Consider the following 26,587-nt stretch of genomic DNA (forward strand, 5'->3'; position numbering starts at 1 on the left):
ATGTATGTCATCTTCTCTGTTTCCTTCTTTTTTCAATAAAGTTTGTTTCTTCTAAAAAAAAAAAAAAGCACTGACCAGGACCGATCGGACAGTGAGGATGAGTCCCCGCCCAGGTCCGCGCAAGACAAAGCACTACTTATCACAGCTGTGCTTGTTACCCTAAAAATTCAGGATACAGCAGGTCCCTCTGCTGAAGTAGCAGTCCCTTTTGGGTCCCATAAGCCAGCCCGTACACCTAAGGTGTTTCCGTATCTGACTTATTTCGATAAGTTCATATACAAGGAATGGGGAAGACTGCAACAGACCTTTTCGGTCCCAAAAAGTATGGCAGTGCTTTACCCCTTTGAGGAGAGCCTTCTTAAAAAATGGTTGGTGGGGGACGTGGCCTGGACATGACTGCATGAGGACACGTTTTTGGTGAGCTCCCGGCTTCCCCATAGCAGCCTCGGCAACTTTGCTAGATCAAAGCCTCAACTTACGGTATGCTAGCATCTAAAAGATACCGGACACGATTGTCGTCACAAGGACACCGTCCCCACTCCTCTCGGGGGGGGGGGGGGGGAAGATTCACAGGTATTTTGGAAGCGCCGCCCGTCTCTCACCAGGCGCCATTGTTACAGCTCCTCATGCTTCTATACCGCTAGACCCACCGCCCTCGCCTGCCTTCTCCCAAAGCCAAGACACTCTTGAAAACACCCCTGCTATCTTCCGCTCTGAGATACCGGCGGGGATGTCCTCCCCAGACAGACGGGACCAGACCCAAATGGACAGGGATATCGGAGTGCTCCTCCAGGCTCTGCCTACAAAGAATGACATTGAGTCGCTTATACAGCGAGTGGAGGAAGCGCACCGCAGAGATATACATGCGGTGAGAGCTGATATTGGCTCCCTGTCAGAGTGCATGCTGGGGAATCATCTATCTCCTCGCTGGAGGCCAGGATGGACGCCCTGGAACAAGCAAATGCAACACAGGCAGAATCAATGGTTGCACTACAGCTCCAAAGCATGGGAGTGTGGAGAGGTGGACTTTGACGGCGCATCCTTCAAGATCCTGACAGACTTATCCCATGCCACTCTGCAGTGCCGAGCTCACCTGCGCCCACTGCTAGATATGACAAGGAACCAGTGTTTCACATATAGATGGGGCTACCCACTATCTGTTACTTTCAGGAAGGATTCTGCCATCTTCACACTTCTAACACCTTCTGACCTACCAGCGCTGTTTGACTTCCTGGGATCTGCACCCATTCAGATTCCTGATTGGCTTCTGCTCCTTCCGAACAATACAATCCGCCCTGGATCACTGGTCCCAGGTGATCCCTTACAGCTTGCCCCTAGAGATTTAGGAGGAGACCGAGAGCCCCCCCTGGAGAGAGATCCCGCAAATCGTGAGTGTGATAACTACTTGCATAGGGCATACCATAAGGTTTCTCCAGTTTTGGCCCTTAGTCTCATTTTGGCTGCTGGTTTGAGGTGATTTTGTTTAAATACCACCTATAAGCCGAGGTAGGTGGGGATAGCCGTGGCCTCTTCTCCAGCTGTGTCTATCTGAACCCCCAAATAGGCCTTCGCTCAGTCTCTGGGAAATTTTATTTTGCTTCCTGGTGAGCGAACTAGCAAATTTGCTACCTAACTAGATTCTCTTCTCAGCTTTCTAGCTTCCTCTATCTTTTCGTCTCCTTTTCTCTCTTCATTTTCTTTCTCACTCTCTCTTAACTTCCCTCCTCTTCCCCCTTCATCCACCCCTCCCCCTTATCTTGCCATGCATGTGCTTAATGTGATCTCACTTAATGCCAAAGGTCTCAATGTCCCAGAAAAAAAGCGTATGCTTCTACAAGATCTCCACCGCCTTAAAGCGGATGTAGCCCTCCTTCAAGAGACCCACTTCAGATGTGACAAACTGCCCATTCTTAAAAGTTGAGCTTTCCCAATAGCTTACCACTCCACAAGCACTGCTGCGAAATCAAAGGAAATTTCGATATTGCTCTCCAGTAAGGTGCCAAGGACCTTCCTAGATTCTGTGCTGGATCCAAAAGGCCGTTTTTTTTTCCTGAAAGGCTTGATTGGAAACGTCAAGGTGACCCTGGCAAATTTATGTCCCCAATGACCACCAGGAAGTTTTCCTGGAAAAGATTGTAGAAAAACTGGTAGGATTTTCTGAAAGGCAGCTGATAGTGGGGGGAGATCTAAACGTCCCCATGATCCTCTCAGAGGACACCTCCTCGGGACGTTCCGCCGTTTCTCCGGGATCTCGTAAACGCATTGATCAAACCCTGAACAAAGCCCAACTATTAGACGTTTGGCGTATCCTCAATCCCACAGTAAGAGACTATACCTTTTACTCTAAACCCTACAAAGTATACTCCCGTATAGATTACTTTCTAATACCGCATTCACAACTACATGCAGTCAGAGACTCTGCCATAGGGTCCATTACGTGGGTGGATCACGCACCAATCTTATTATCGTATGCCCTTACGGACTCCTTTACCATAAAAACTAAACAATGGAGGCTGAATGAAAGTCTCCTACAAGACAAAGATGTAGTTTCATAAGTTACTTCAGATCTACTTCGGCACCAACGATACGGCAGATTGTACCCCCAGCATCATTTAGGAAGCCCATAAAGCGGTCATTAGAGGGGTACTTATTAAACAGGGCTCGAGACGTAAAAAACAGCGTGCTCAACAGTTAGACACACTGCTAACAGACCTGCGACAGCTGGAAGCAAGACATAAGCAGATGCTATCCCCCTCCTTAGAGAAAGATCTTCTTGTTAGACGATCACAAATTAACGACCTACTACAGTTTAGGGCTAAAGCGTCAGTGCAAATCTGCAGAAAAATTGCTTATGAATCAGGGACAAATGCAGAAAAATGTTGTAACGGTGTCTTCGAGATCAGAGATTGGTGACTTACATTCCCCATATACGCCAGTCAAAAGGAACCATGGTCTCCAAACCACTACAAATCGCCCTAGAATTTCAAAAATACTACACATCCTTGTACAACATAGATAGGGAACCCCCCTCACTAGAAAGCATGCGGTCATACCTATCTGCCTCACAAATGCCACGCTTACCCGATGCAGCTCAGGAAGCTTTAGCAGACCCCATTCCAATCAAGGAAGTGTAAGGAGCGATGGCAAATAAACCAGGGAAAGCCTCTGGTACGGATGATCTCATCATCTGCTTTTACAAAACTTTCATGCCGACTCTGAGCACATTCATGGTTAAACTATTTAACGCAGTGGGTCCTGAATCACTCTTTGCAGTTGAATCATTACAGGCCCACATAGCGCTTATACCGAAAGAGGGTAAAGACCCATTGCTTTGTTGAAGTTATAGGCTGATATCCTTGCTGAATTTGGACATTAAGCTGTTCCCCCAACAAGAATAGAATTCAACAACTTATCCCCCATCTAATCCACTTAGACCAAGTAGGGTTTGTATCCCAGAGAGAAGCAAGGGACAACACCATCAAAGTTCTAAATTTAATACACACTGCAAACATATCCCGCACCCCATGCGTGTTTCTGGACACAGATACAGAGAAGGCCTTTGACAGGCTGAATTGGTCCTTTATGCATGCAGTTCTGCAATATGTGGGAATCGGAGCCAATATGTCCCAATGGATATCATCCATATACTCGAGACCCACAGCCCATGTCCGTGCTAATGGGGTCCTATCAGATCATTAAGAATCTCCAATGGGACGCAGCAAGGTTGCCTGCTTTCACCCCTCCTCTTCGCCCTGTCATTGGAACCCTTCATGTGCTCAATTCGTAGAAACCCAGATATTAATGGCATAGCAGTGGGAGGGAGTCAACATAAAGTATCGGCTTTTGCCGATGACATGCTGTTCTCCCTTATGATATCCATCCCCAATCTTTTTAGAGAATTCGATGAATATGGAGCCCTATCCAACCTCAAAATTAATTTTATAAAATCAGAAGCAATGGGCATTAATCTATCACAGTCACTTAAGACCCAACTTAAGTCAAACTTCAGGTAAACATGGAATGATGCGGCTTTGACATACTTTGGTACAATTATCCTGACACACATATCAAAAGTATTTGAACTAAATTTCCCTCCACTGCTTGCAAAGGTCCGTACACTTCTTAATAAATGGACTACTGGGCTACACTCATGGTTCAGCCATTGTTATATTCTTAAAATTAGTATACTACCTAAATTTCTATATATCCTGCAAGCTCTACCCGTCCGCATTCCATCCAATTACTTCCAACAAATACAGAAGGTGTTATTTGAATTTATTTGTGCCCACAAACACCCGCATCTGAAGAGATCCCAGCTTATGTTGCCAAAATTATATGGAGGTTTAGCAGTTCCAGGTGTACACAAATACTATCAGGCGGTTCATCTTTGCAGACTGGTGGATTGGTGTAGGCACGGACCCCTCAAGTTGTGGGTTCAGATTTGAACAGGATCTGAGCCCTGTTCCCTTGAAAGGCGCTCCTTGGTGTTATGACTCCTTGCCTAAGTAAAGTCGCACCCTATTCTTGGTCAAATGGCAAGGATATGCTCCCTCCTGTTCAAAAAAGGATCCCTCTCATCTGAGTCCTCTCCAGTCCTCCCAATCCTTGGGAACTCGAATTTGCTGCCAGGATGAACCATTTAAATACTTGCGTCTTTCAGAATATTCTCAGGCCTCTCTCTTCTTAACACGGGGAAATTGTCCCTCACTACAAGACTTAATGGCCCCGCAAGGACTCTTTCATTTGAAATGTTGGAACTGTCTCCAACTTTCCCACTTCCTTAGGACTCTCCCTCCCCCAAGCAATTTTAACCTTCCACTCACAACCTTAGCAACGTAAAAACAACGTACAGTATCTTCCACTTTACATATAAATCATCTATTTGTACGAAAACACAGGAAACCAATTACAAAATCTTAACCATGTGGTATAGGACGCCAGCAAATATGGAAGGAGAAGACCGTATATGTAAAAAGGGGGAACCTCAGAGAGTTTGAAAAAATATGGAGGCGGCCATGGGTAAATGAAATGGGGTACCCTACGGACTAGGAAGGAGAAGGAGAGAGACAGGATTAAACATAAGAAAGGTAAGGCAGACTTTAAATCACGCCATGAGCAAATTATCTAGAACCACTTTGGAAAAATAGGTAATTAAAAGCTGCAGTAGAACAGTAAGTTAATGAGGAAGGAGGGCTCTGGGGTAGGGAGGGGATAGGGTTAAAAGTGGGTGACATGTAAGGAAACACGGAATATAGAAGATAAGAACTATTGTAAATATTGTAAGATAATATGCTTGTAATGTTGACATACTCTTTTTTTTTTTTTTTTTCTTAACTATGTTGTTAACGTGTATTATGAAGATTTGTAAATATGAAGGAAAATGGAATAAAGAATAAGTAAATAAAAAAAAAAGAAATTTGAATGTAAAAAAAAAAAAAAAAGCTAAGTAAAATTTTCCCAGCAACATCGGATAGATGCTGGAGATGCCAGGAAGAACGGGGTTCACTTCTACACGTCTTTTGGACATGCCCAGCTTTAACACACCTCTGGTCAGAGGTCAAGAACATTGCCCAGAAATTCATGGACCTGCAAATACCGGACGACCCGGCCTCATTCCTTCTCCACGTTTCGGCTGCCCGAAATCCTACAAAAAGTCAATTATCCGTCACCTCTTTGACGCAGCTAAGTCATGCATCCTATTGAAGTGGAAAACGCCACAACCCCCGACTATCGGGAGGTGGCTCAAGAAAGTAGAACAAAGTAATAAATTAGAAGACCTAATTCTATCAGCCCGGCAATAACAAGAACAATACTCCAAGACATGGTCAGATTGGAACATGTTTGACTATTCTGAAGAGGGTCCCATTTTATTTGGAAACACAACCTCAGACTAAATAGCAGATACACATCATCCAGGTCCTAGAGATCGACCCCCCCCCCCAGCTTTATATCTCCCTCCCCCTTCCCCACTCACCCTACTGCCTACTCTCTCTCTATCTAACCTACTCTCTAATCTTTTTACTCTCTTTTCTCTAGTTTTCCTCTCTTCTAGCACGCTGCAGTGGTAGCTGGTTTTTGTATATATGTTATGTAAGTAAAAAATGAAGGGGAGGGAGGAGTGGGGCTACCATACTGAACATTATACCTGTCAGGAACCATGAAACAGACAGATACAGAAGTACAATCTAATCACACTTGTTTATTAATAAAAATAAAAAGATAAATAGGAAAAAGCGTAGTCAAGCAAGCCAGAGTCCAGTAACCAGATCGGGTAGTCAGCCAGTCCAAAGTTCATAAACCAGATCGGGTAATCAGCCAGTCCAGACGTCAGGGATCCACGGAGAGCAACTGCAAGCAGGATGGAAGCCAGGTGGGATATCAGCAAGCCAGTCTTGAAACAACAGCAGGAGATGGTTCCTTGTGATGTGACCAAACGTGAAGGCAAAGGAGAAATGAGCTGGAGACTTTATATATAGGCAGGCCAGACGAGCATCATCGGGAACAGCTGGTAACTGAAGAGAGAGAAGAGAGCTGGCAATTAGCTGACAGCTGAGCGGCCAGCCCAGAGGAGGAAGGGCTAAGCCAGCCCTGACAATACCTCCCTTGTTAGAGCTGGACAGGTTTTTTGTCTTTCCATCCCGTGCCTACTTTTCTATTGTACTGCTCTCTGTGTTCTGTACGCCAAGATATATTGTTTGTTCCGTGCCAAGGGTCCATGACCCTCTTCCCTTGCCAAATAAATAAAAGATAAAAAAAAAAAAGGTGGTCTCCTCCAGTCGCCTGCATTTAAAGACCCTACTGACAGGAAGGCCGAGGCAGTGGCCCGTTCCTTGTTTACGGTTGTGGGCTCCGCAATACGACCCGTACTGGCCACAGCACTTGTGTCACCAACACTTACTGAATGGGCAAAACGTTTGCACCACGAATTGGAGAAGCAGCAGGCTACTCCCATCTGTGTGGAACTAGCAGACCAGTTAGTAGCCTTAAGTACGTTTGTGACACGGCCCTGGATACGCTTCCCCTGCTATCTAGGGCTTCAGTGTCAGCAGTGGTGCTGAGGCGCCTGATTTGGCTAAAATGCTGGCCTGCGGACCAGGCATCTAAAAAAGCCTTGACGGATTTACCCTTCTTGGTGACCTCTTTGGAGCCTCGTTGGATGACATTATTGAGAATGTCATCGGTGGGAAGAGTACCTTGCTCCCACAGACCAGGAAGACTAAGGAACCACGCCGCAGGCAAGAGCCCTCATTTTCTGCTCAAAAGAGGCTTTTTCGTCCGTCCGGGACTTCGCTCCCAGTCTGATAGGATGACCTCTGAGGGACAAAAGCGTCCCTGGAACCGCAAGCCTGCGAGCAAAAGTGCTACCGCATGAAGGTTTGCCCCCGACCATCATATGGGTGGGGGTCACCTTCGGGAGTTTGCAGCCCGGTGGTCCTCTTGGCTATCCGACCAATGGGTCTGCAAACTGATTTCATCTGGCTACAAGATAGAGTTCCTCTCTTGGCTGCCAGATTATTCCCCTCCAGCATACCCTTACTCCGGGAGGCCCTAATGGGGATGGTAAGGGACTTGCTAAGCCACGGAGCGATAGTGCCTGTTCCAGAGTCGGAACGGTTCCAGGGGTTCTACTCCAATCTTTAGTCCCCAAAAAAGAAGGGCTACGTCCAATCTTGGACCTGAAAGCCCTCAATTGCTTTGTAAAAGTACAGAGGTTCAGAATTAAATCAGTTCGCTCAGTAGTCACTGCACTCCATAAAGGGGACTCTTCTTTGGACATCCAGGATGCATACCTGCACATACCCATATGCCTCAGGCATCAGAGGTTTCTGCAATTTGCAGTTGGGGAAGCCCACTACTAGTTTGTGGCTCTTCCCTTTGGCTTGGCATCAGCACCCCGAGTCTTTCCCAAGGTATTGGCTCCAATTTTGACATTGTTGCGACAACGCGAGATCGCGATTGTAGGTTACCTAGACGATCTCCTCCTGAGAGCATCTTCCACCTCAGAATTAAAGGAGGATGTGGCGATCACCATGCAAACCCTGCAGGAATTTGGGTGGCTGTTGAACCTAAAGAAGTCGGTGCTCATACCGACTCCACGCTTGGAGTACCTATGGACGCCATGGAAGCGAGACTTTCTCCCTTCAGACAAGCTGCTCTCTCAGAGCCGCGGTAAAATTATTGATGAACCACAGGTTCACACCAGAGTCTTGCAGAAGGAGATCTTGAAAAAATTGGACAAATCTCCGTTATCCCTGGATCGACACATTCGGGTGAGCCAATCAGTCAGGGAATCCCTGCTCTGGTCGCTGAGGTCCCCGGCACTTTGGTCCTACCTCTACATTGGACAGTGATCATAACGGATGCCAGCCTGACCGGCTGGGGTGGAGTACTGGGAGTACAGTCGACCCAGGGCCTCTGGTTGGGGGAGGAATCCAAGTAGCCGATCAATGTGCTCGAGCTTTTAATGATCAGGCTATGTCTCTCTACATGGTCGATGAGACTTCGAGGGCATCCGATAAGGATCCAGTCAGACAAGACCACATCAATGGCATATGTCAACCATCAAGGAGGAACAAGAAGCTTGGCTGCAGCACGGGAGGTCGCTCACATCCTCTAGTGGGCAGAGCAACATGTACCGGCCTTGTTGGCCATTTACATCCCGGGAGTGGAAAACTGGCAGGTGGACTACCTAAGTCGCCAGGTGCTGGACCCAGGAGAATGGACGCTGCATCAGTAGGTATTCAGGCTACTGTGCCTGCAGTGAGGCACACCAGATGTTGATCTCCTGGCTTCCCATCTCAATCGTATCCAGGACAAGAGATCCTTGGGCAGACGCTTCAGACGTGCTGGTGGCTCTATGGGATCAGTATCAACTGATCTACGTATGCCTTTCCTCTGCTAAAGCTACTACCACGTCTGTTTCGCAGAGTGGAGACTGAGGGGATTCCAGTAATACTGATTGCCCCAGATTGGCCTTGGTGCCCCTGGTATGCCGACTTAGTGCGCCTGGTGGCGGACGCTCCCTGGCGACTACCGTTACAAGAGGACCTTCTGTGTCAAGGTCCGATTCTCCATCCTGCTTTACCATCACTGGTTTTACCGTCATGGCTGTTGAGAGCCAGGTGCTAAGGATACAGGGCCTGTCTGACTCGGTGATCTCAACTATGTTGAGACCACGGAAATCTTCTTCTTGGAAGATTTACCATCGTACCTGGAAGGCCTACATCTCCATGTGTGAGGAGAAAGGGTGGTGTCCGTGCACCTATTCCGTTTCCAGGATCCTGCTGTTTTTACAGGGAGGAGTAGACCAGAAATTGGCTTTAAGCACCATAAAGGGACGAATTTTAGCCTTGGCTGTTTTTTTTTCCCAATGACCCCTGGCGTCTCATTCTCTAGTGAGCACTTTTATTCAAGGGGTCCGGCATGTAGTTCCTCCAGTGCGTCCACCTTTACCACCATGGGATCTGAACCTGGTGCTATCAGCGCTTCAGAAACCGCCGTTTGAGAACATCAGGAAAATTCCCTTGTTGACTCTTTCTCAAAAGTGGTTTTCCTAGTGGCCATTACTTTGGCCAGGAGGGTTTCAGAACTGGCGGCCTTGTCCTGCAAGTCGCCCTATCTGGTTATCCATAAGGATAAGGTGGTGTTGCATCCACAATCTTCTTTTCTGCCGAAGGTGGTTTTGGCGTTCCACATCAATGAAGACATTGTGTTACCATCTCTGTGTCCTAAACTGACACATCCTAAGGAGGTGGCCCTTCATTCCCTGGATGTGGTCCGGGCTTTAAGGGTGTATTTTTCAGAAGTCAGACTCTGTTCGTTTCGGTAGCTGGTCCAAAAAAAGGTATGTCGGTCTCGGCCACCATTTCTAGGTGGATCAGACAGATTGTGGTACAGGCCTACGCCTTGAAGGGGCAGGTGCCCCCCTTTCCTTTCACAGCCCATTCCGCCAGGACAGTTGGAACCTCTTGGGCTTTCCGAAATCAAGCGTCAATCGCTCAAGTGTGTTAAACAGTGACTTGGTCGTCCGTTCACACTTTTACCAAATTCTACAAAGTGGATGTAAGTGCATCGTTTGATGCCTGCTTTGGCCGCAAAGTTTTGCAGGCGGCCGTGTAATGTTGCAATTCTGCATTCTTTCCTCTTTTTTTTTTTTTCTTTTTTTTTTATAAATGCAGTTACTTTTTAGTATAATGCCCTGTTGCTTTGTTGACCGTAAGTTCTAAGGAGGCTAGATAAGGTGGTGACTTCCCTGTTAGGGAGCACTTCTGGTTGTGGGTGAAGTTTTTATGCTGTTCCCACCCCTCGTTGGGACACTGCTTGGGGATGTCCCTATGGTCAAGTTTAATGGAGCTGTGTCAGTCAGTGAATGAAAGAGAAAATAGGATTTTTGTACTGGCCATAAAATCCTTTTCTCCGAAGTTCACTGACTGACAAAGCACCCTCTCCTCCCATTGGTTTACGTTATACTGCTTGTTGATGTACTGAGCTGCAGGAAGCAAGCTGAGGGGTTATTACTGGAGGGACCGCATGTATAACATGTTCTGCCTAGTCCTCTCCTGAAGGTGGCGTAACAACCCTATGATCAAGATTAATGCAGCTGTGTCAGTGAACTTTAGAGAAAAGGATTTTACTGTGAGTACAAAAATCCTATTTTTCTAACAAAAAATAAAAACCACAGAGGTGATCAGATACCACCAAAGAAAGCTCTATTTGTGGGGAAAAATTATAAAAATTTAATTTGAGTACAGTGTTGTATGACCGCGCAATTGTCATTCAGTGCATCAGTGCTGAAAGCTAAAAATTGGTTTGGACAGGAGGGGGGTTTAAGGTCATGTGTGTGTAAATGCAGGTGTCCAATACTTTTGGTAATGTAGTGTATATCAAATGTAATTGCTAAAATCTGTAAAGTAAAAAAAAAAAAGACGATTTGAATGCAGAAGCTCTGCACAATATTACTGCACAAAATATACACATTTGATGTTCAATAAAGATTTATCGGGAGCTGTAAAATAGTTATTTGATATTTATATTTTAATTTGAATTGCTCTTCTGAAACTGATTTTTTTTTTAGTAATATGACTGGCACAGCAACAATCAGGGCTGGCCAGACACAAACTCTTACTGTAGAGAGCATTCAGCAACAGAGTATCAGAAGCCCCTCCCAAAAATATTTCCTTGCAGATGCCAAAGAACAGGGAGAGATCATGTGACCGCAACATAACTTTGCTGCAGGAGTAAGGTACTTGGAGGATTAAAAAAAAATGAAATACAGTGGCATGATGTATATGATTTATGTGAATGAATTATGGCAATTAACACTTCTCTGTTTAGTATCACTTTAAAGTCGCCCTAGTTTGATCAGTAAATTAGAGTCATTGTACTGAAAAATACCTAATATCTAAAATATATGCCTTACGTAAGTGTCAAAACCAAAGCATATTTGGGGTCAGGATAAATGGGAGAACATAATTTGGTGACATTATTTGGAATATATTAAATTATGTAAAATATAGTATGCACTAAATCTGAATTTCTTTTACATTTTTGTGTATTTCTCTTATTTTAAAATAAAACATACACTTGAAATTGTAACCCTTTCATGACTAAGCCTATTTTTGACATTTGGTATTTACAAGTTAAAATCCATATTTTTTGCTAGAAAATGACTTGGAACCCCCAAACATTTTATATATATTTTTTAGCAGAGACTCTAGAGAATAAAACGGCGATTGTTGCAATATTTTATGTCACGTGATATTTGTGCAGAGGTGTTTTAAACACCACTTTTTGGGAAAAGGGACACTTTCATGAATTAAAAAAAAACAAAACAGTAAAATTAGCCCAATTTTTTTGCATAATGTGAAAGATAATGTTACGCCGAGTAAATGGATACCAAACATGTTACGCTTTATAATTGCGCGCACTTGTGAAATGACGACAAACTACGGTACCTAAAAATATCAATAGGTGACGCTTTAAATTTTTTTCCAGTTACCAGGTTAGAGTTACAGAGGAGGTCTAGTGCTATATTTATTGCTTTCTCTCTGACAATCGCGATGAAACCTCAGATGTGTGGTTTGAACACCGTTTATATATGTGGGCACGACTTCCGTATGCGTTTTCTTTGCTGCACGAGCTCGCGGCGATGGGGGCGCTTTAAATTATTTATTTTTCTTATTTATTTTATTTATTTTAATATGAATAGTTTTAAAAAATAAATAAAAATTTTGATCACTTTTATTGCTGTCACAAGGAATGTAAACATCCCTTGTGACAGTAATAGGTGGTGACAGGTACTCTTTATGGAGGAGCCCCGATCCCTCCTTTACACTTCAAAGTATTCAGATCACCGTTTTCGGCGATTCTGAATAGTGTATATATTTTTAAATCCGGCGGCATTGGCAGCCGAGTAAACCGGAAGTGACGTTGTGACGTCACTTCCGTGTTTACAATTAGGAGACTGGAATGAAGCAGCTTACGGCTTCATTCCAGTCCCTCCCTAGCCGCTGGAAGCGGCGGATCCTGCATTGGTGCTCCCGATTGAACGGGAGCACCGGTAAGGGAGGCGGCGAGAGGGGGGGGCGTCCCCTCCCACTCCTCCGGCATAACAGCCGAGTGGCTTTTAGCTACATCGGTTGTTATGGCTGGAAAGCCAATCACCTGCTCAGAAAAACGGTACCGGGATGATGCCTGCAGGTGCGGGCATCATCCCGGTATAACCCCGGAAGCCGAGTACGCACATCTGCGTACCCTCGGCGGCAAGGGGTTAAAGATGAATTGCCAAATGGAAGCCATATGTTGTCCAAATTTATGTGAACATCATTTTGGTGTGCAAAGCAGTTATTTCTTGAGGAAACCACTGCATATCAAATTGGTCACAAGTTTTGATTACCCTACACCTAGGACATGAAAATGTTGAAGACAAGATGTGCAGGAACCCTTTCAGAATCTCTTGGTAGCCAGCCTAAAAAGAAACAACTGTGATAACTGAAATGCATAGGTTGTTGTTGCTGACATCTCCGTAATTGATTTTGTTGTCCTGTTGTTTTGCTTAAATATTATTTTTCTCAGTAAATATAGATTTTCATTGATGACAAATATTTTTATTTTTGCATGTTTTTCCAGCTCTGCTAAGGATGAGTCAGAACAGCCTGGCCCATCTTCTGATGTTTCAGTACCCGATGAATCTGGAAGTATGCCAGAAGGGGAGGGGAAAGATGAATGTGGGGAGTCTGTGCTTATTGAAGAAGATCTAATACAGCAGAGCCTCAATGATTATGATGTTGGAAGGTACAGCCCCAAACTATTAACCAACCAGGAGCTGCCTTTTGATGCACACATAGTAGACTTTGAAGAAGACCAACAGAGACTGGTATTGTGTAGACAACAACTACAAGTGACAGGTAAGATGTGAATATGGTATGCAAATTAAAAAAAAAAGTAAGTAAATCATATAGAAATTAACACTTACAAAATATTTGAACAAACATTAAATCTTCAATTAACTTAAGCCCCGCACCATTTGGCTGCCTAACGACCAGAGGACTTTTTAAAATTTGGCACTGCACTGTTTTAACTGGTAATTGCACGGTCATGCAGTGTTGTACCCAATCGAAATTTGCATAATTTTTTTCCCACAAATAGAGCTTTCTTTTGATGGTATTTGATTGCCTTCTGCGATTTTTTTTTATTTATTTTATTTTTTATTTTTTTTTGCGCTATGAAGGGAAAAAGACTAAATATTTTGAAGAAAATTATATTTACAAATTTTTGTTCTAAGAAAAATCCAATAAACTCAATTTCTCTTTCGTTCACTGACTGAGACAGCTCCATTCGTCTTCACTGTGGGGTTATTACGCCACCTTCAGGAGAGTACTAGGCAGAACATGTAACACGTGAAAAAAAACAGAACTTTACAGTTCCGCCCAGGGGGCGGTCCCTCTGGTAATAGCCCCTCCGCCTGCCTCCTGCAGCTCAGTTTTTTCTGCCTAATGAAGGAGATGGACCTAGGCTCCCTGCTGGACCATCAGTCCTGGGATTTTTTTGCTGAATGTTTGCCTTTTGTGCAAGATTTTAAGATCCTGCGATCTATCAATAGCCGGCTGGGTGAACGGCTGGATAATCTAGATCCTTGTAGTCTCCCCAGCCTGGTTATCATACGTGCTGGGTCAGCCACGACATGCCCCTCAGGCTCCAGGGGTGGCCAGTGAGCTCAACACTCCGGGGCACACACATGAGGGGACTACCGATGTCCTTGTCACAGTGTGCTGTGGCCAGCAGTCACCCCGTACCGCTCGTAGAGTGGATCTGTGATGGGATGTCCCCAGCTCGTCCAGCTGATAAGTACAGCTCTCCCTGTCTTTGCGGGATTGAGCAGCTGAGCATTCCCTGGGAGGTCGATTAGGGGCTCCCTCTCCTCCCTCTCTTCTCTCCCTGTCCCTATTTTCCCTCATCATGCTGCATGATGGGCTGCTGAGCGGTGTATGTACTTGTAGCCAGGGGTCCCCTGGGGGGCTCTTACCTTAGATTGGGGGCTGCGCGTGCTGATCGCCATAGCGCTGTTCTGCCGCCATTTCCTCTGTCCTTTTACTGTGTACAGTAGTTTGTCGGCCATTTTTGGTGTGCCTCAGTGGTCAGGGGCCATTTTTCTGTAGCTCGGCGGCCATTTTCCTTGTGATTATGTCCTTTATACAGGGCGGGTGGTGGCCATTTTCTTGTAGCCCAGTGGGTTTTTTTTTATCCTTGGCGCTGGTGCCTGCTGCTCGGAACGGTGCGTTTTTTTTGCTCAGGACACCTGGGAGCTGATACTGGACGCAGACACCTGTAACTGAACAGCTCAGCACTCGGTTGGGGTGCGGTGGGGGCCCCTCCGTCTGCAGCAGCTAGGAGGGGGGGAGTGTGCACCTGTCCTAAGTCCCCAAGGGTGGCAGACAGGGTGGGTCAGCATGGCTTCAGAAACTGGTGTTTCTTCCCCAGAACTCCCTGCAATTACAACCGGCTCATCTACAAACAGTGCAGTGCCTTTGGACGCTTTGTCGGCGTGATACCCTGAAAATTCAGCATACAGCTGGTTCCTCTGCTGAAGTAGCAGTACCTTTTGGGTCCCGTAAGCCAGCCCCTATACCTAAGGTGTTTCCGTATCTGACTTATTTCGAAAAGTTCATATACAAGGAATGGGGAAGCCGGCAACGGACCTTCTCGGTCCCTAAAAGAATGGCGGTGTGCTACCCCTTTGAGGAGAGCTTTCTTAAAAAATGGTCGGCTCCTCCGGTCGTGGACCCCCCAGTATCCAGGTTAAACAAAGTAACCACGATCCCGGTAGAGGGGACTCCTGCATTTAAGGACCCTACTGACAGAAAGGCAGAGGCAGTGACCCGTTCCTTTTTTACGGTTGTGGGGTCACCAATACGACCAGTACTGGCCACAGCACTTGTGTCGCACACACTTACTGAATGGGCAAAACTTTTGCACCGCAAATTGGAGAAGCAGCAGGCTACTCCTGTCTGTGTGGCACTAGCAGACCAGTTAGTGCACGGCCTTAAGTACGTTTGTGACACGGCCCTGGATACGCTTCCCTTGCTGTCCAGGGCTTCAGTGTCAGCAGTGGTGCCTTGACAGATCTACCCTTCCTTAGTGAGCGGCTCTTTGGAGGCCAGTTGGATGACATCATTAAGAATGTCACAGGTGGGAAGAGTACCTTATTCCCACAGGCCAGGAAGACTAAGGTGCCACGCCGCAGGCAAGGGCCCTCATTTTCTGCTCAAAAGAGGTTTTTTCGTCCGCTTGGGATTTCGGCGAAATGCTCTGTCTGACAGGAAGACCTCTGAGGGACAAAAGTGTCCCTGGAACCACAAGCCTTTGAGCAAAAGTGCTAGCCCGGTGGGCCTCTTGGCTGTCCGACCAATGGGTCTGCCAACTGATTTCCTCTGGCTACAAGATAGAGTTGCTCTGTTGGCCACCAAACTGATTTTTCCCCTCCAGCATACCCTTGCTCCCAGTTCGCCAGGAGGCCCTAGTGGGGGCAGTAAGGGACCTGCTAAGCCGCGGGTTGATAGTGCCTGTTCCGGAGTCAGAAAGGTTCCAAGGGTTCTACTTCAATCTGTTTGTAGCCCCAAAAAGGAAGGGGTATGTCCAATCTTGGACCTGAAAGCCCTCAATTGCTTTGTGAAAGTACAGAGGTTCAGAATGGAATCAGTTCGCTCAGTAGTCTCTGCACTCCAAGGGGACTCCCTGGCATCTTTGGACATCCAGGATGTGTACCTGCACATGCCCATATGTCTCAGGCATCAGAGGTTTCTGCGATTTTCAGTTGGGGAAGCCCACTACCATGTTTGGGGCTCTTCCTTTTGGCTTGGCATCAGCACCCGAGTCTTTTACCAAGATAGTGGCTCCAATTTTGCCGTTGTTGCAACAACGTGGGATCACAATCATAGGTTACCTAGACGATCTCCTCCTGAGAGCATCTTCTGCCTCAGAATTAAAGGAGGCTGTGGCGATCACCATGCAAACCCTGCAGGAATTTGTGTGGCTGTTGAATCTAAAGAAGTCGGTGCTCATACCAACTCACTGCTGGACTCCATGGAAGCGAGAGTTTTTCTCCCTTCAGACAAACTGCATACTCTGAGCCACAGTAAAACTATTGATGAACCACAGGTGGTTGTCGCTGCGCTTCTGCATGCCAGTCCTGGGCCTCATGGTGGCCTCCTTCGAGACTGTACCGTACGCCCAGTTTCACACCAGAGTCTTGCAGAAGGAGATATTGACAAAATGGGACAAATCTCCGTTATCCCTGGATCGACAGATTTGGGTAAGCCAATCAGTCAGGGACTCCCTGCTCTGGTGACTGAGGTCCGGGCACTTCTGTCCGGGAAGTCATTCCTACCTCTACATTGGACAATGATCACAACGGACCCCAGCGTGACTGGCTGGGATGGAGTACTGGGAGTACAGTCGACCCAGGACCTCTGGTCGGGGGAGGAATCCAAGTTGCCGATCAGGTTATGCCTCTCCACATGGTCGATGAGACTACGAGGGTGACCGATCAGGATCCAGTCAGACAACGCAATGGTGGTGGCATAAGTCAACCATGAAGGAAGAACAAGAAGCTCGGCTGCAGCACGGGAGGTCGCCAACATCCTTCAGTGGGCAGAGCGACATGTACTGGCCTTGTCGGCCATTTACATCCTGGGAGTAGAAAACTGGCAGGCGGACTACCTAAGTCACCAACAAGAAAGACGCAGTTCGATTAGCACGAACTGCAAAAAGAGGTTACTTTTGACACCAAACAAAATTCTTTACCTCCTACGAAAAGGTTAATTAGAAATATATAATTTATTTTAGATTTCAAATACCATATTTAACCATAATTTCATTAGTAAAAAAACTCCAAAGACCATTCGTAAAAAATGTCCATTCCCAAAGTAAACTCAACATTAATCATATAAAACAAACCACAGACAAGACATAAAAAACACACATAGTGCGGATGTTATGAAATATATGTCGGTAGAGCAAACAATATTGTGCTCGTGAAGTAATTCTTTCCGGACCGAACAATTCGTTGTTCCACAAAGAAACAATGGTATGATATGAGACATAACTTATGGCTCCTAGGAATTACCTGTCGACATATTGAGAAGTTGCAGCATTCATTGATTAAAAGGAAATGAACAGTCTTTAGCCATTTAGTTTTTGTGAATAAACAGCTGTTTTTCAAAAGAAAAAAACTCTGTACTATCGAATGGAATCGATTCGACAAATATAAACTGATAACATTCGAAATTGGTAATATTGAATACTGTCATTAACGAATGGCCTATATATTTATAACCATCGAATGGACACTCAGTCATAAAGGAATTTAGTGAAATTAGGCTGATAGCAATGGTTGTAATTTAGAACCAGTCTTTTTCATGCTTGCTGCTGATTGCCAGATAAACATATTGACTGATATTGTAAGTGGTCTTACAGGTTTAATTTGTTTATAATAACTATTTTTTTGGAAATCGGTAGCAATTGGTCCGGACCAGCGTCATTTTTTCGTGTTTGTGGTGTGTGTTATTTATGTCTTGTCTGTGGTTTGTTTTATATGATTAATGTTGGGTTTACTTTGGGAATGGACATTTTTTACAAATGGTCTTTGGATTTTTTTACTAATGAAATTATGGTTAAATATAGTATTTGAAATCTAAAATAAATTATATATTTCTAATTAACCTTTTCGTAGGAGGTAAAGAATTTTTGTTTGGTGTCAAAAGTAACCTCTTTTTGCAGTTCGTGCTAATCGAACTGCATCTTTCTTGTTTGTATATGCTATTGGGTTACGACACTAATACCTTAATAAGGACTCAATAAGGGCAGCTTTTGACTTAACCCTTTATTAGTGGACATATCTGTTTTTCCTTACTTTTCTCTTTTTCTTTTTTTTCCCTCCTTTTTCTTTAGTTAACACTACCTAAGTCACCAGATTCTGGACCCAGGAGAATGGGTGTTGCATCCGGAGGGGTTAAGGCTACTGTGCCTGCGGTGGGGAAAACCAGACGTGGATCTACTGGCCTCCTGTCTCAATCAGAAGGTGCTGAGATTCATATCCAGGATAAGAGATCCTTGGGCAGACACGTCAGACGTGCTGGTGGTTCCGTGGGGTCCGTACCGACTGAGCTACGCCTCTCCTCCGCTAAAACTGCTACCACGTCTGCTCCGCAGAGTGGAGGCCAAGGGGATTCTAGTAATACTGATTGCCCCAGATTGGCGTTGGAGCCCCTGGTACGCCGACTTAGTGCTCCTGGTTGTGGACGCTCCCTGGCGACTACCATTATGAGAGGACCTTCTTTGTCAAGGTCCCATTATCCATCCTGGTTTACCATTGCTGGTTTTAACGGCATGGCTGTTGAGAGCCAAGGAACCGGGGCCTGTCGGACTCTGATTTCAACTATGTTGAGGGCATGAAAATCTTCTTCTCGGAAGATATACCATCGTACCTGGAAGGCCTACATCTCCATGTGTGAGGAGAAAGGGTGGCGTCCGCACACCTATTCCATTTCCAGGATTCTGCTGTTTCTACAGTGAGTAGACCAGAAATTGGCTTTAAAGCACCATTAAGGAACAAATATCAGCCTTAGCTGTTTTTTTCCAATGACCCCTGGCGTCTCATTCTCTAGTGAGCACTTTTATTCAAGGGGCCTGGCATGTAGTTCCTCTGGTGCTTCCACCTTTACCCCCGTGGGATCTGAACCTGGTGCTATCGGCGCTTCAGAAACCACTGTTTAAGAACATCAGGGAAATCCCCTTGTTGACTCTTTCTCAGAAAGTGGTCTTCCTAGTGGCCATTACATCGGCCAGGAGTGTTTCGGATCTGGCGGCCTTGTCTTGCAAGTCGCCCTATCTGGTAAATCCATAAGGATAAGGTGGTGTTGCCGAAGGTGGTTTTTGTGTTTCACATCAATGAAGACATTGTGTTAATATCTCTGTGTCCTAAACCGACACATCCTAAGGAGGTGGCCCTTCATTCACTGGACATGGTCCGGGCTTTAAGGGTGTATTTGTCTGCCGCGGCTCCTTTCCAGAAGTCAGACTCTGTTCGTTTTGGTAGCTGGTCCGAAAAAAGGTATGGCGGTCTCGTCGGCCACCATTTCTAGGTGGATCAGACAGATTGTGGTACATGCCTATGCCTTGAAGGGGCAGGTGCCCCCCTTTCCTTTCACAGCCCATTCCACCAGGGCAATTGGAACCTCTTGGGCTTTCCGACATCAAGCGTCAGTCGCACAAGTGTGTAAGGCGTCGACTTGGTCACCCGCTCACACTTTTACCAAATTCTACAAAGTGGATATAAGCGCATTATCTGATGCCTGCTTTGGCCGCAAAGTTTTGCAGGTGGCCGTGTAATGTTGCAATTCTGCACTCTTTCCTCTGTTTTGAAAATACAGTTACTTTGAGTATTAATGCACTGTTGCATTTGTTGACGGCAAGTTCTGATGCGGTTAGTTAAGATGGTGACTCCCCTGTTAGGGAGCACTTTTGGTTGTGGGTGAAGTTTTTATGCTGTTCCCACCCCTTGTTTTGACACTGCTTGGGGACGTCCCTGCGGTCAAGATTAATGGAGCTGTGTCAGTCAATGAACGAAGGAGAAAATAGGATTTTTGTACTCACCGTAATATCTTTTTCTCTGAAATTCATTGACGGACACAGCACCCACCCCTCCTATTACTTTACGTTATACTGCTTGTTGACATACTGAGCTGCAGGAAGCAAGCTGAGGGGTTATTGCCAGAGGGACCGCCCCCTGGGCGGAACCGTACAGTTCTGTTGTTTTTCACATGTGTTACATGTTCTGCTTAGCCCTCTCCTGAAGGTGGCATAATAACCCTATGGTCAAGATTAATGGAGCTGTGTTCGTCAATAAACGTTAGAGAAAAGGATTTTACTGTGAGAACTATGATTGGATAATGACAAGTTGTCACTTAATTGATATATTGCTCACACATGCCATGGTTATACGTGGAATTGCTCCCCAAAATATATTTAGCAACCTCTGAGTATGGGGATACCACACGTGTGAGACTTTTTGGGAGCCTAGCTGCATACGGGGCCCTGAAAAGCAAGCACCGCCTTCAGGATTTCTAAGGGCGTAAATTTTTGATTTCACTCCTCACTACCTATCACAGTTTTGAAGGCCAGAAAAATGCCCAGATGGCACACCCCCCCCCCCCCCCATGACCCCGTTTTGGAAAGTAGACACCCAAGCTATTTGTTGAAAGGTATGGTATTTTGCAGATCTCGCTTTTTGTCACCAAAACAAAAAAGAAAATTGAAAAAAGAAAAAAAAAAACTTTTTTTTCCTTTCTTAATTTTTTAAAACAAATGAGAGCTGAAAAATACTCACCCATACCTCTCAGCAAATAGCTAGTGGTCAGTTGCAGGAAAATTACAAACTTTTTATTTTGCACAAAGTTGTCACTAAATGATATATTGCTCACAAATGCCATGGGTATATGTGGAATTACACCCCAAAATACATTCTGCTGCTTCTCCTGAGTATGGGGATACTACATGTGTGTGACTTTTTGGGAGCCTAGCCACGTACGGAGACCTGAAAACGAATCACCGCCTTCGGGATTTCGTAAGGGCGTACATTTTTTTATTTCACTCCTCACTACCCATCACAGTTTTGAAGGCCATAAAATGCCGAGATGGCACACAACCCCCCCCCCCCCCCCCCCAAATGACCCCATTTTGGAAAGTAGGCACCACTAGCATTTGCTGAGAGGTATGTTGAGTATACCACAATACTCACCATGCCTCTCAGCAAATAGCTTGGAGTGTCTACTTTCCAAAATGGGGTCATTTGGGGGGGGGGGGTTATGAACTGTCCTGACATTTTATGCACAACATTTAGAAGCTTATGTCACACATCACCCACTCTTCTAAACACTTGAAGACAAAGCCCTTCTGACACTTTGTGTTTACATTAAAAAAAAAATATATTATTTTTTTTTGCAAAAGGAAATTTCTTTAAACCCCCAAAAATTCTATATATTTTTTTAAAGCAAAGGCCCTACATATTAAAATTATGGGTGTTTCATTATTACTTTTTTTTCACACAGTATTTGCACAGCGTTTTTTTTCAAAAACATTTTTTTTTTTTTTTTAAAACACACATTTTTTTATTTGAATGCACTAAAATACACTATATTGCCCAAATATTTGATGAAATAAAAAAGATGATCTTAGGCCGAGTACATGGATGCCAAACACGACATGCTTTAAAATTGCGCACAAATGTGCAGCGGCCACAAACTACATATATTTTTAAAAGCCTTTACAGGTTACCACTTTAGATTTACAGAGGAGGTCTACTGCTAAAATTACTGCCCTCAAACTGACCTTTGCAGTGATACCTCACATGCATGGTGCAATTGCTGTCTACATATGATGCCAGATTGACGCGCTTGCATTCACCTTTGCTGGGGGGACGGGACAGGGGTGCTTTTTTTTTCTTTTTTCTTTTTTATTATTTATTTTGCGTCTTTATTTTATTTTTAAACTGTTCCTTTCCTTTTTTTTATTTTTTATTTTTTTTTTATCATTTTTATTGTTATCTCAGAGAATGTAAATATCCCCTATGAGAGATATGAGGGAATAGGTAGTGACAGGTACTCTTTTTTTTTTATTTTTTATTATTATTTATTTATTTTATTTTTTTGAAAAAATTGTGGTCTATTAAACCCTAGATCTCTCCTCGGCCCTCAAAGCATCTGACCACACCAAGATCAATGTGATCAAATGATTTCCCAATGGCGCTGTTTACATCCGAAATCTAAGTCATGAAATGCTTGTAACTTCCGGTTTCTTAGGCCATAGAGATAATTGGAGCCATTCTGATCTCTGATCAGCTCTATGGTCAGCTGGTGGAACCAGTGACTGCATTCTCGAGTTCCCTGTTGGGACAGGAGAGCCAGAGAAAACCATTGAAGACGGTGGGAGGGGAGGGACGTTCCCTCCCACTGCTTGTAAACAGTCTAGAGGCTAATTAGCCTCTAGAATTGCTTTTATATGAAAGCCGACTGCTGGCTAAAAAGAATGATACCTAAACCTGCAGGAAATCATTCTGGCATAATCATTCAAAGTCCAGCAACATACGTTGCTGGTCCTTGTTGGGCATATATTGTATTTTTATTTTGATTTTTTTCATCCAGCCTGTGGGCTGGGTGAAAAAAAGAGATTGATCGGTGGGTATGCCCACCATTATTACCTCCCTTTATCCACCCACTTCTAATGATGGGCATTCATGCACCATTTTGTTTTTAACTGTGGTGGTGAACTCACCTCCTACAACGCTGGAGTTGCGGCTTTATGTATCGCGTGAGCAAACGATGTTGCTGTCAAGATAAATAAATCTGCGCTGCAACAGAATGGTGTACCTGCTAAGCAAATGATGGTTAAGAATAAAACAAAGTAACATTACTGTATAGCAGTAAGACATACCATACCTGCAAAGCAAATACAAAAAAAAAAAAAAATCTGTGCCTAAAATATATATATGCAGAAGCATGGGAGCATCTGCCCCAAAAGTTAGAAGCAGATCTCTCCTCCACCCCTGCTGCACCCATTCTTTGTCATATATGCTCTTTTTTGTTTTTTTTAACTGTGTTGGTGAAATCACCTCTACAGTGCTGGAGTCATGGTTTTATGTATCATGGGAGCAACCGCTGTTGCTGTCAAGATAAATAAGTAGTTCGTGCTGTAGCTGAATGGCATACCTGAAAACAAAAAAATGGTTAACAATAAAACACAGTGAACAGTAAAGTATGAAAAAATTACATACCTGAAAAGCAAACATGATATAATAACAATAAAACATTGCAGAATAGAATACAGTAAAAAAGAGCAGAACAATAGAGAGAGAGAAAACAATAAAACAACAACAAAACAGAAACACTGCTATCTGCTTTTCATGTGTGTCTTTAACCACTTGGGTACCGCACTATTGCCGAATGACGGCATTAGCGCGGACCTAGATTTCCCGGGACTACGTCTATTGACGTCGTCCCGGTTATGAGCGGCCTGCGCACCCCCTGAGGGGCGCGCGCGGCGCGCTCTGTGATCGGCGAGTCTATGAGACTCGCCTGATCACCGATCCGTGCAAGGGGTCGATCCCGACCCCTTATCACGTGATCAGCTGTCAGCCAATGACAGCTGATCATGTGATAGAACGGAGCCGGTAATCGGCTATTATTCCTCCTCGCGCTGACAGCGTGAGGAGCGCGAGGAGAAAAAAAAAAGCCGATCACCGGCGGCCGTGATCGGGACATCAGTCCCGATCACGGCCAGCAATGCAAGGCACCACATGCCACCTGCCAGTGCCCACCTGCCTCCCGCAGTGCCATCCTGAAGTATAACTAAAAGTAAAAGTAAGTGCCCCCCGTCTGTGCCCACAGTGCCACCCCACAGTGCCACCCACAGTGCCACCCAATCTGCCTCAAAGGTGCTGCACCCCAGTGCCGCCCATCAGTGCCCAGCAGTGCCGCCCATCAGTGCCCAGCAGTGCCACCTATCAGTGCCACCTATCAGTGCCCATCAGTCCCATCTATCTGTGGTACCTATCAGTGCCCATCCGTGCCACCCATCCGTGCCACTTATCCGTGCCACCCATCTGTGCCATCTTATCTGTGCCCATCTTTGCCCATCAGTGCCGCCTTATCTGTGCCCATCGGTGCCGCCTTATCTGTGCCTATTAGTGCCGCCTTAACTATGCCTATCAGTGCCCACCAGTGCAGCCTATCAGTGCCCACCAATGCAGCCCATCAGTGCCCACCAATGCAGCCTATCAGTGCCGCCTTATACATATGGTAAAGTGGGTCACTGGACCAATATGACCACAACGTACGCATTTTAACTAGGCCCAGAAAGGTCGGAAATTGTAATTGGTTTCCAATCTCTGGCAAGGGAGAACTGGGGATTATCGGCGATAAATTGACCAGCATACAAATTACTTTGGTCCACAATAGATCTATAGGGATCTTCCGTGAAAAACAGCGAATAAAAATCAAGTGACATAAAATCCACCTGAATTCTGGGTTGGCCAGTGAATGGGGCAAGTACGGGTGCTGCAGAAGTGGTGGGCTCCTAATTAGGATTGGCAGATTTTGCAGGATGGACACTGTGGGCACAACAGGCCTGTCTTTGTCTTCTTGGTGGCAGCAGGACACTACTTGTGCTTGCCACCTCACCAGCTTGAACTGCACTTATGGGACTTGCCACGTCACCACGTGATACTGCAGTGCTGGATGTACACCCGAAGGATGAGCGGCACTAGTATTTCTCTGCTCCATACGAGAGCCCTGCAGTTCTTGCACCTCAACAGCAGAAGGAGATCAGGGTCCGGTACACCTGACCTTGGCAAGGGACCACAACTCCGTCATCAGAGCTATCTGTCATGGAGCCGCTGTGGTCTACAGGATCGTATTCTGAGCCTGAATCAGACAGATGAGTGAATTCTTCTTCACTGTCTGTCATGCTCAGAAACATGTAGGCCTTTTCACTAGTGTACCTTCGATTTGCCATTTTGGCCTCTAAATTTACTGGTACACTAGTGAGACTCACAGGTAAAAAAAAGCTCCTAGGCTGTCAGCAACTGTATCAAATGGTGTTCACTGGTGAAAGGGTTAACTAGGGGGCAATCGGGGTTAAAACCTTTATTAGGTAGTATATGGGGGTACCTGACACTATAAAAAGCTGATGATGAACCTAAATAACTAACAGGCTTCAACAGTAGCTTCATCTGTGACACCAATACGGCGATCAGAAAAATGATCGATTAGTGACACTGGCCACAGGGGGTGAAAGGGTTAACTGGGGGCGATCAAGGGGTTAAACCTTTGTTAGGGGGGTACAAAAGTGAGTACACCCCTAAGTGAAAAATGGTGGTCGGAGTGTAATGGTCTGGGGCTGCATGAGTGCCAGCACTAAGGAGCTACAGTTTCTTGAGGGAACCATGAAGACCAACATGTACTGTGACATACTTAAGCAGAGCAGGATCCCCTCCCTTTGGAGACTGGGCCACAGGGCAGTATTCCAACATAACGACCCCAAACACACCTCCAAGACGACCACTGCCTTACTAAAGAAGATGAGGTTGAAGGTGATGGGCTGGCCAGGCATGTCTCAAGACCAAAACCCTATTGAGCATCTGTGGGGCATCCTCAAGTGGAAGGTGGAGGAGCGCAATGTCTCTAACATCCACCAGCTCTGTGATGTCGTCATGGAGGAGTGGAAGAGGACTCCAGTGGCAACCTGTGAAGCTCTGGTGAACTCCATGCTCAAGAGGGTTAAGGCATTGCTGGAAAATAATGGTGGCCACACTAAATATTGACACTTTGGGCCCAATTTGGATATTTTCACTTAAGGGTGTACTTTTGTTGCCAGCGATTTAGACATTAATCGCTGTGTTGAGTTATTTTGAAGGGACAGCAAATTTACACTGTTATACAAGCTGTTCACTCACTACTTGCAGCAAAGTGTAATTTCTTCACTGTTGTCACATGAAAAGGTATAATAAAATATTTATAAAAAATATGAGGGGTGTACTCACTTTTAGGGCTGCAACTAACCATTATTTTCATAATTAAAATAATCAAATAAAAATAAATCTGTGACGCTAACTGCAGTAAGAAAAAGTGAGTGGTCAAGCTGAATAAAATAAACAAGAGAGTCAGCAGTGTAACATCACCAGACTGACTAAATCCATATGATAAAAGAAACCAATAAGCAAACGTAACCAATATAGCTCTAGAAATGCATAGGAGTGGATGCAATCTTAAAGAAAAATAATTAACCAAAATTTGCATAAAGTGAGATAAAATCACATATAATGCCAGTGTCTTCACATAAATTGCAAGGAGTGGGTAGCAATCACATAGAATTGATGGGCGTGGATAGCAATCACAAAACGGAACAATTAACCAAAAAAATGCATAAAGTTAAAGTCGCATAAAAGTGCATAAAGTGCCAAACTCTTCACATAAAATGCAAGAAGGATCCAATAGGAATAGAAAGGTCTAAAGTGCATAAAGGGGCAAACAAAACC

The 26,587-nt window shown here is 45.0% G+C and overlaps 1 protein-coding gene across 2 annotated transcripts in view; it reads left to right on the forward strand.

The window, feature by feature from the left end:
* Positions 1–26,587, forward strand: part of CACTIN (cactin, spliceosome C complex subunit) — a 666,706-nt gene that overhangs the window by 486,502 nt on the left and 153,617 nt on the right. For both annotated transcript variants that reach the window (XM_077475728.1, XM_077475727.1), the window contains exon 9: positions 13,129–13,406. In XM_077475728.1, coding sequence (XP_077331854.1) covers positions 13,129–13,406 — 278 coding nt within the window. The remainder of the gene's footprint in view (positions 1–13,128; positions 13,407–26,587) is intronic.

This window comes from Lithobates pipiens, unplaced genomic scaffold (genome assembly GCF_037356315.1).
Source record: "Lithobates pipiens isolate NorthernLeopardFrog02 unplaced genomic scaffold, aLitPip1_a1.2 Scaffold_13, whole genome shotgun sequence".
Lineage (NCBI taxonomy): Eukaryota > Metazoa > Chordata > Amphibia > Anura > Ranidae > Lithobates > Lithobates pipiens.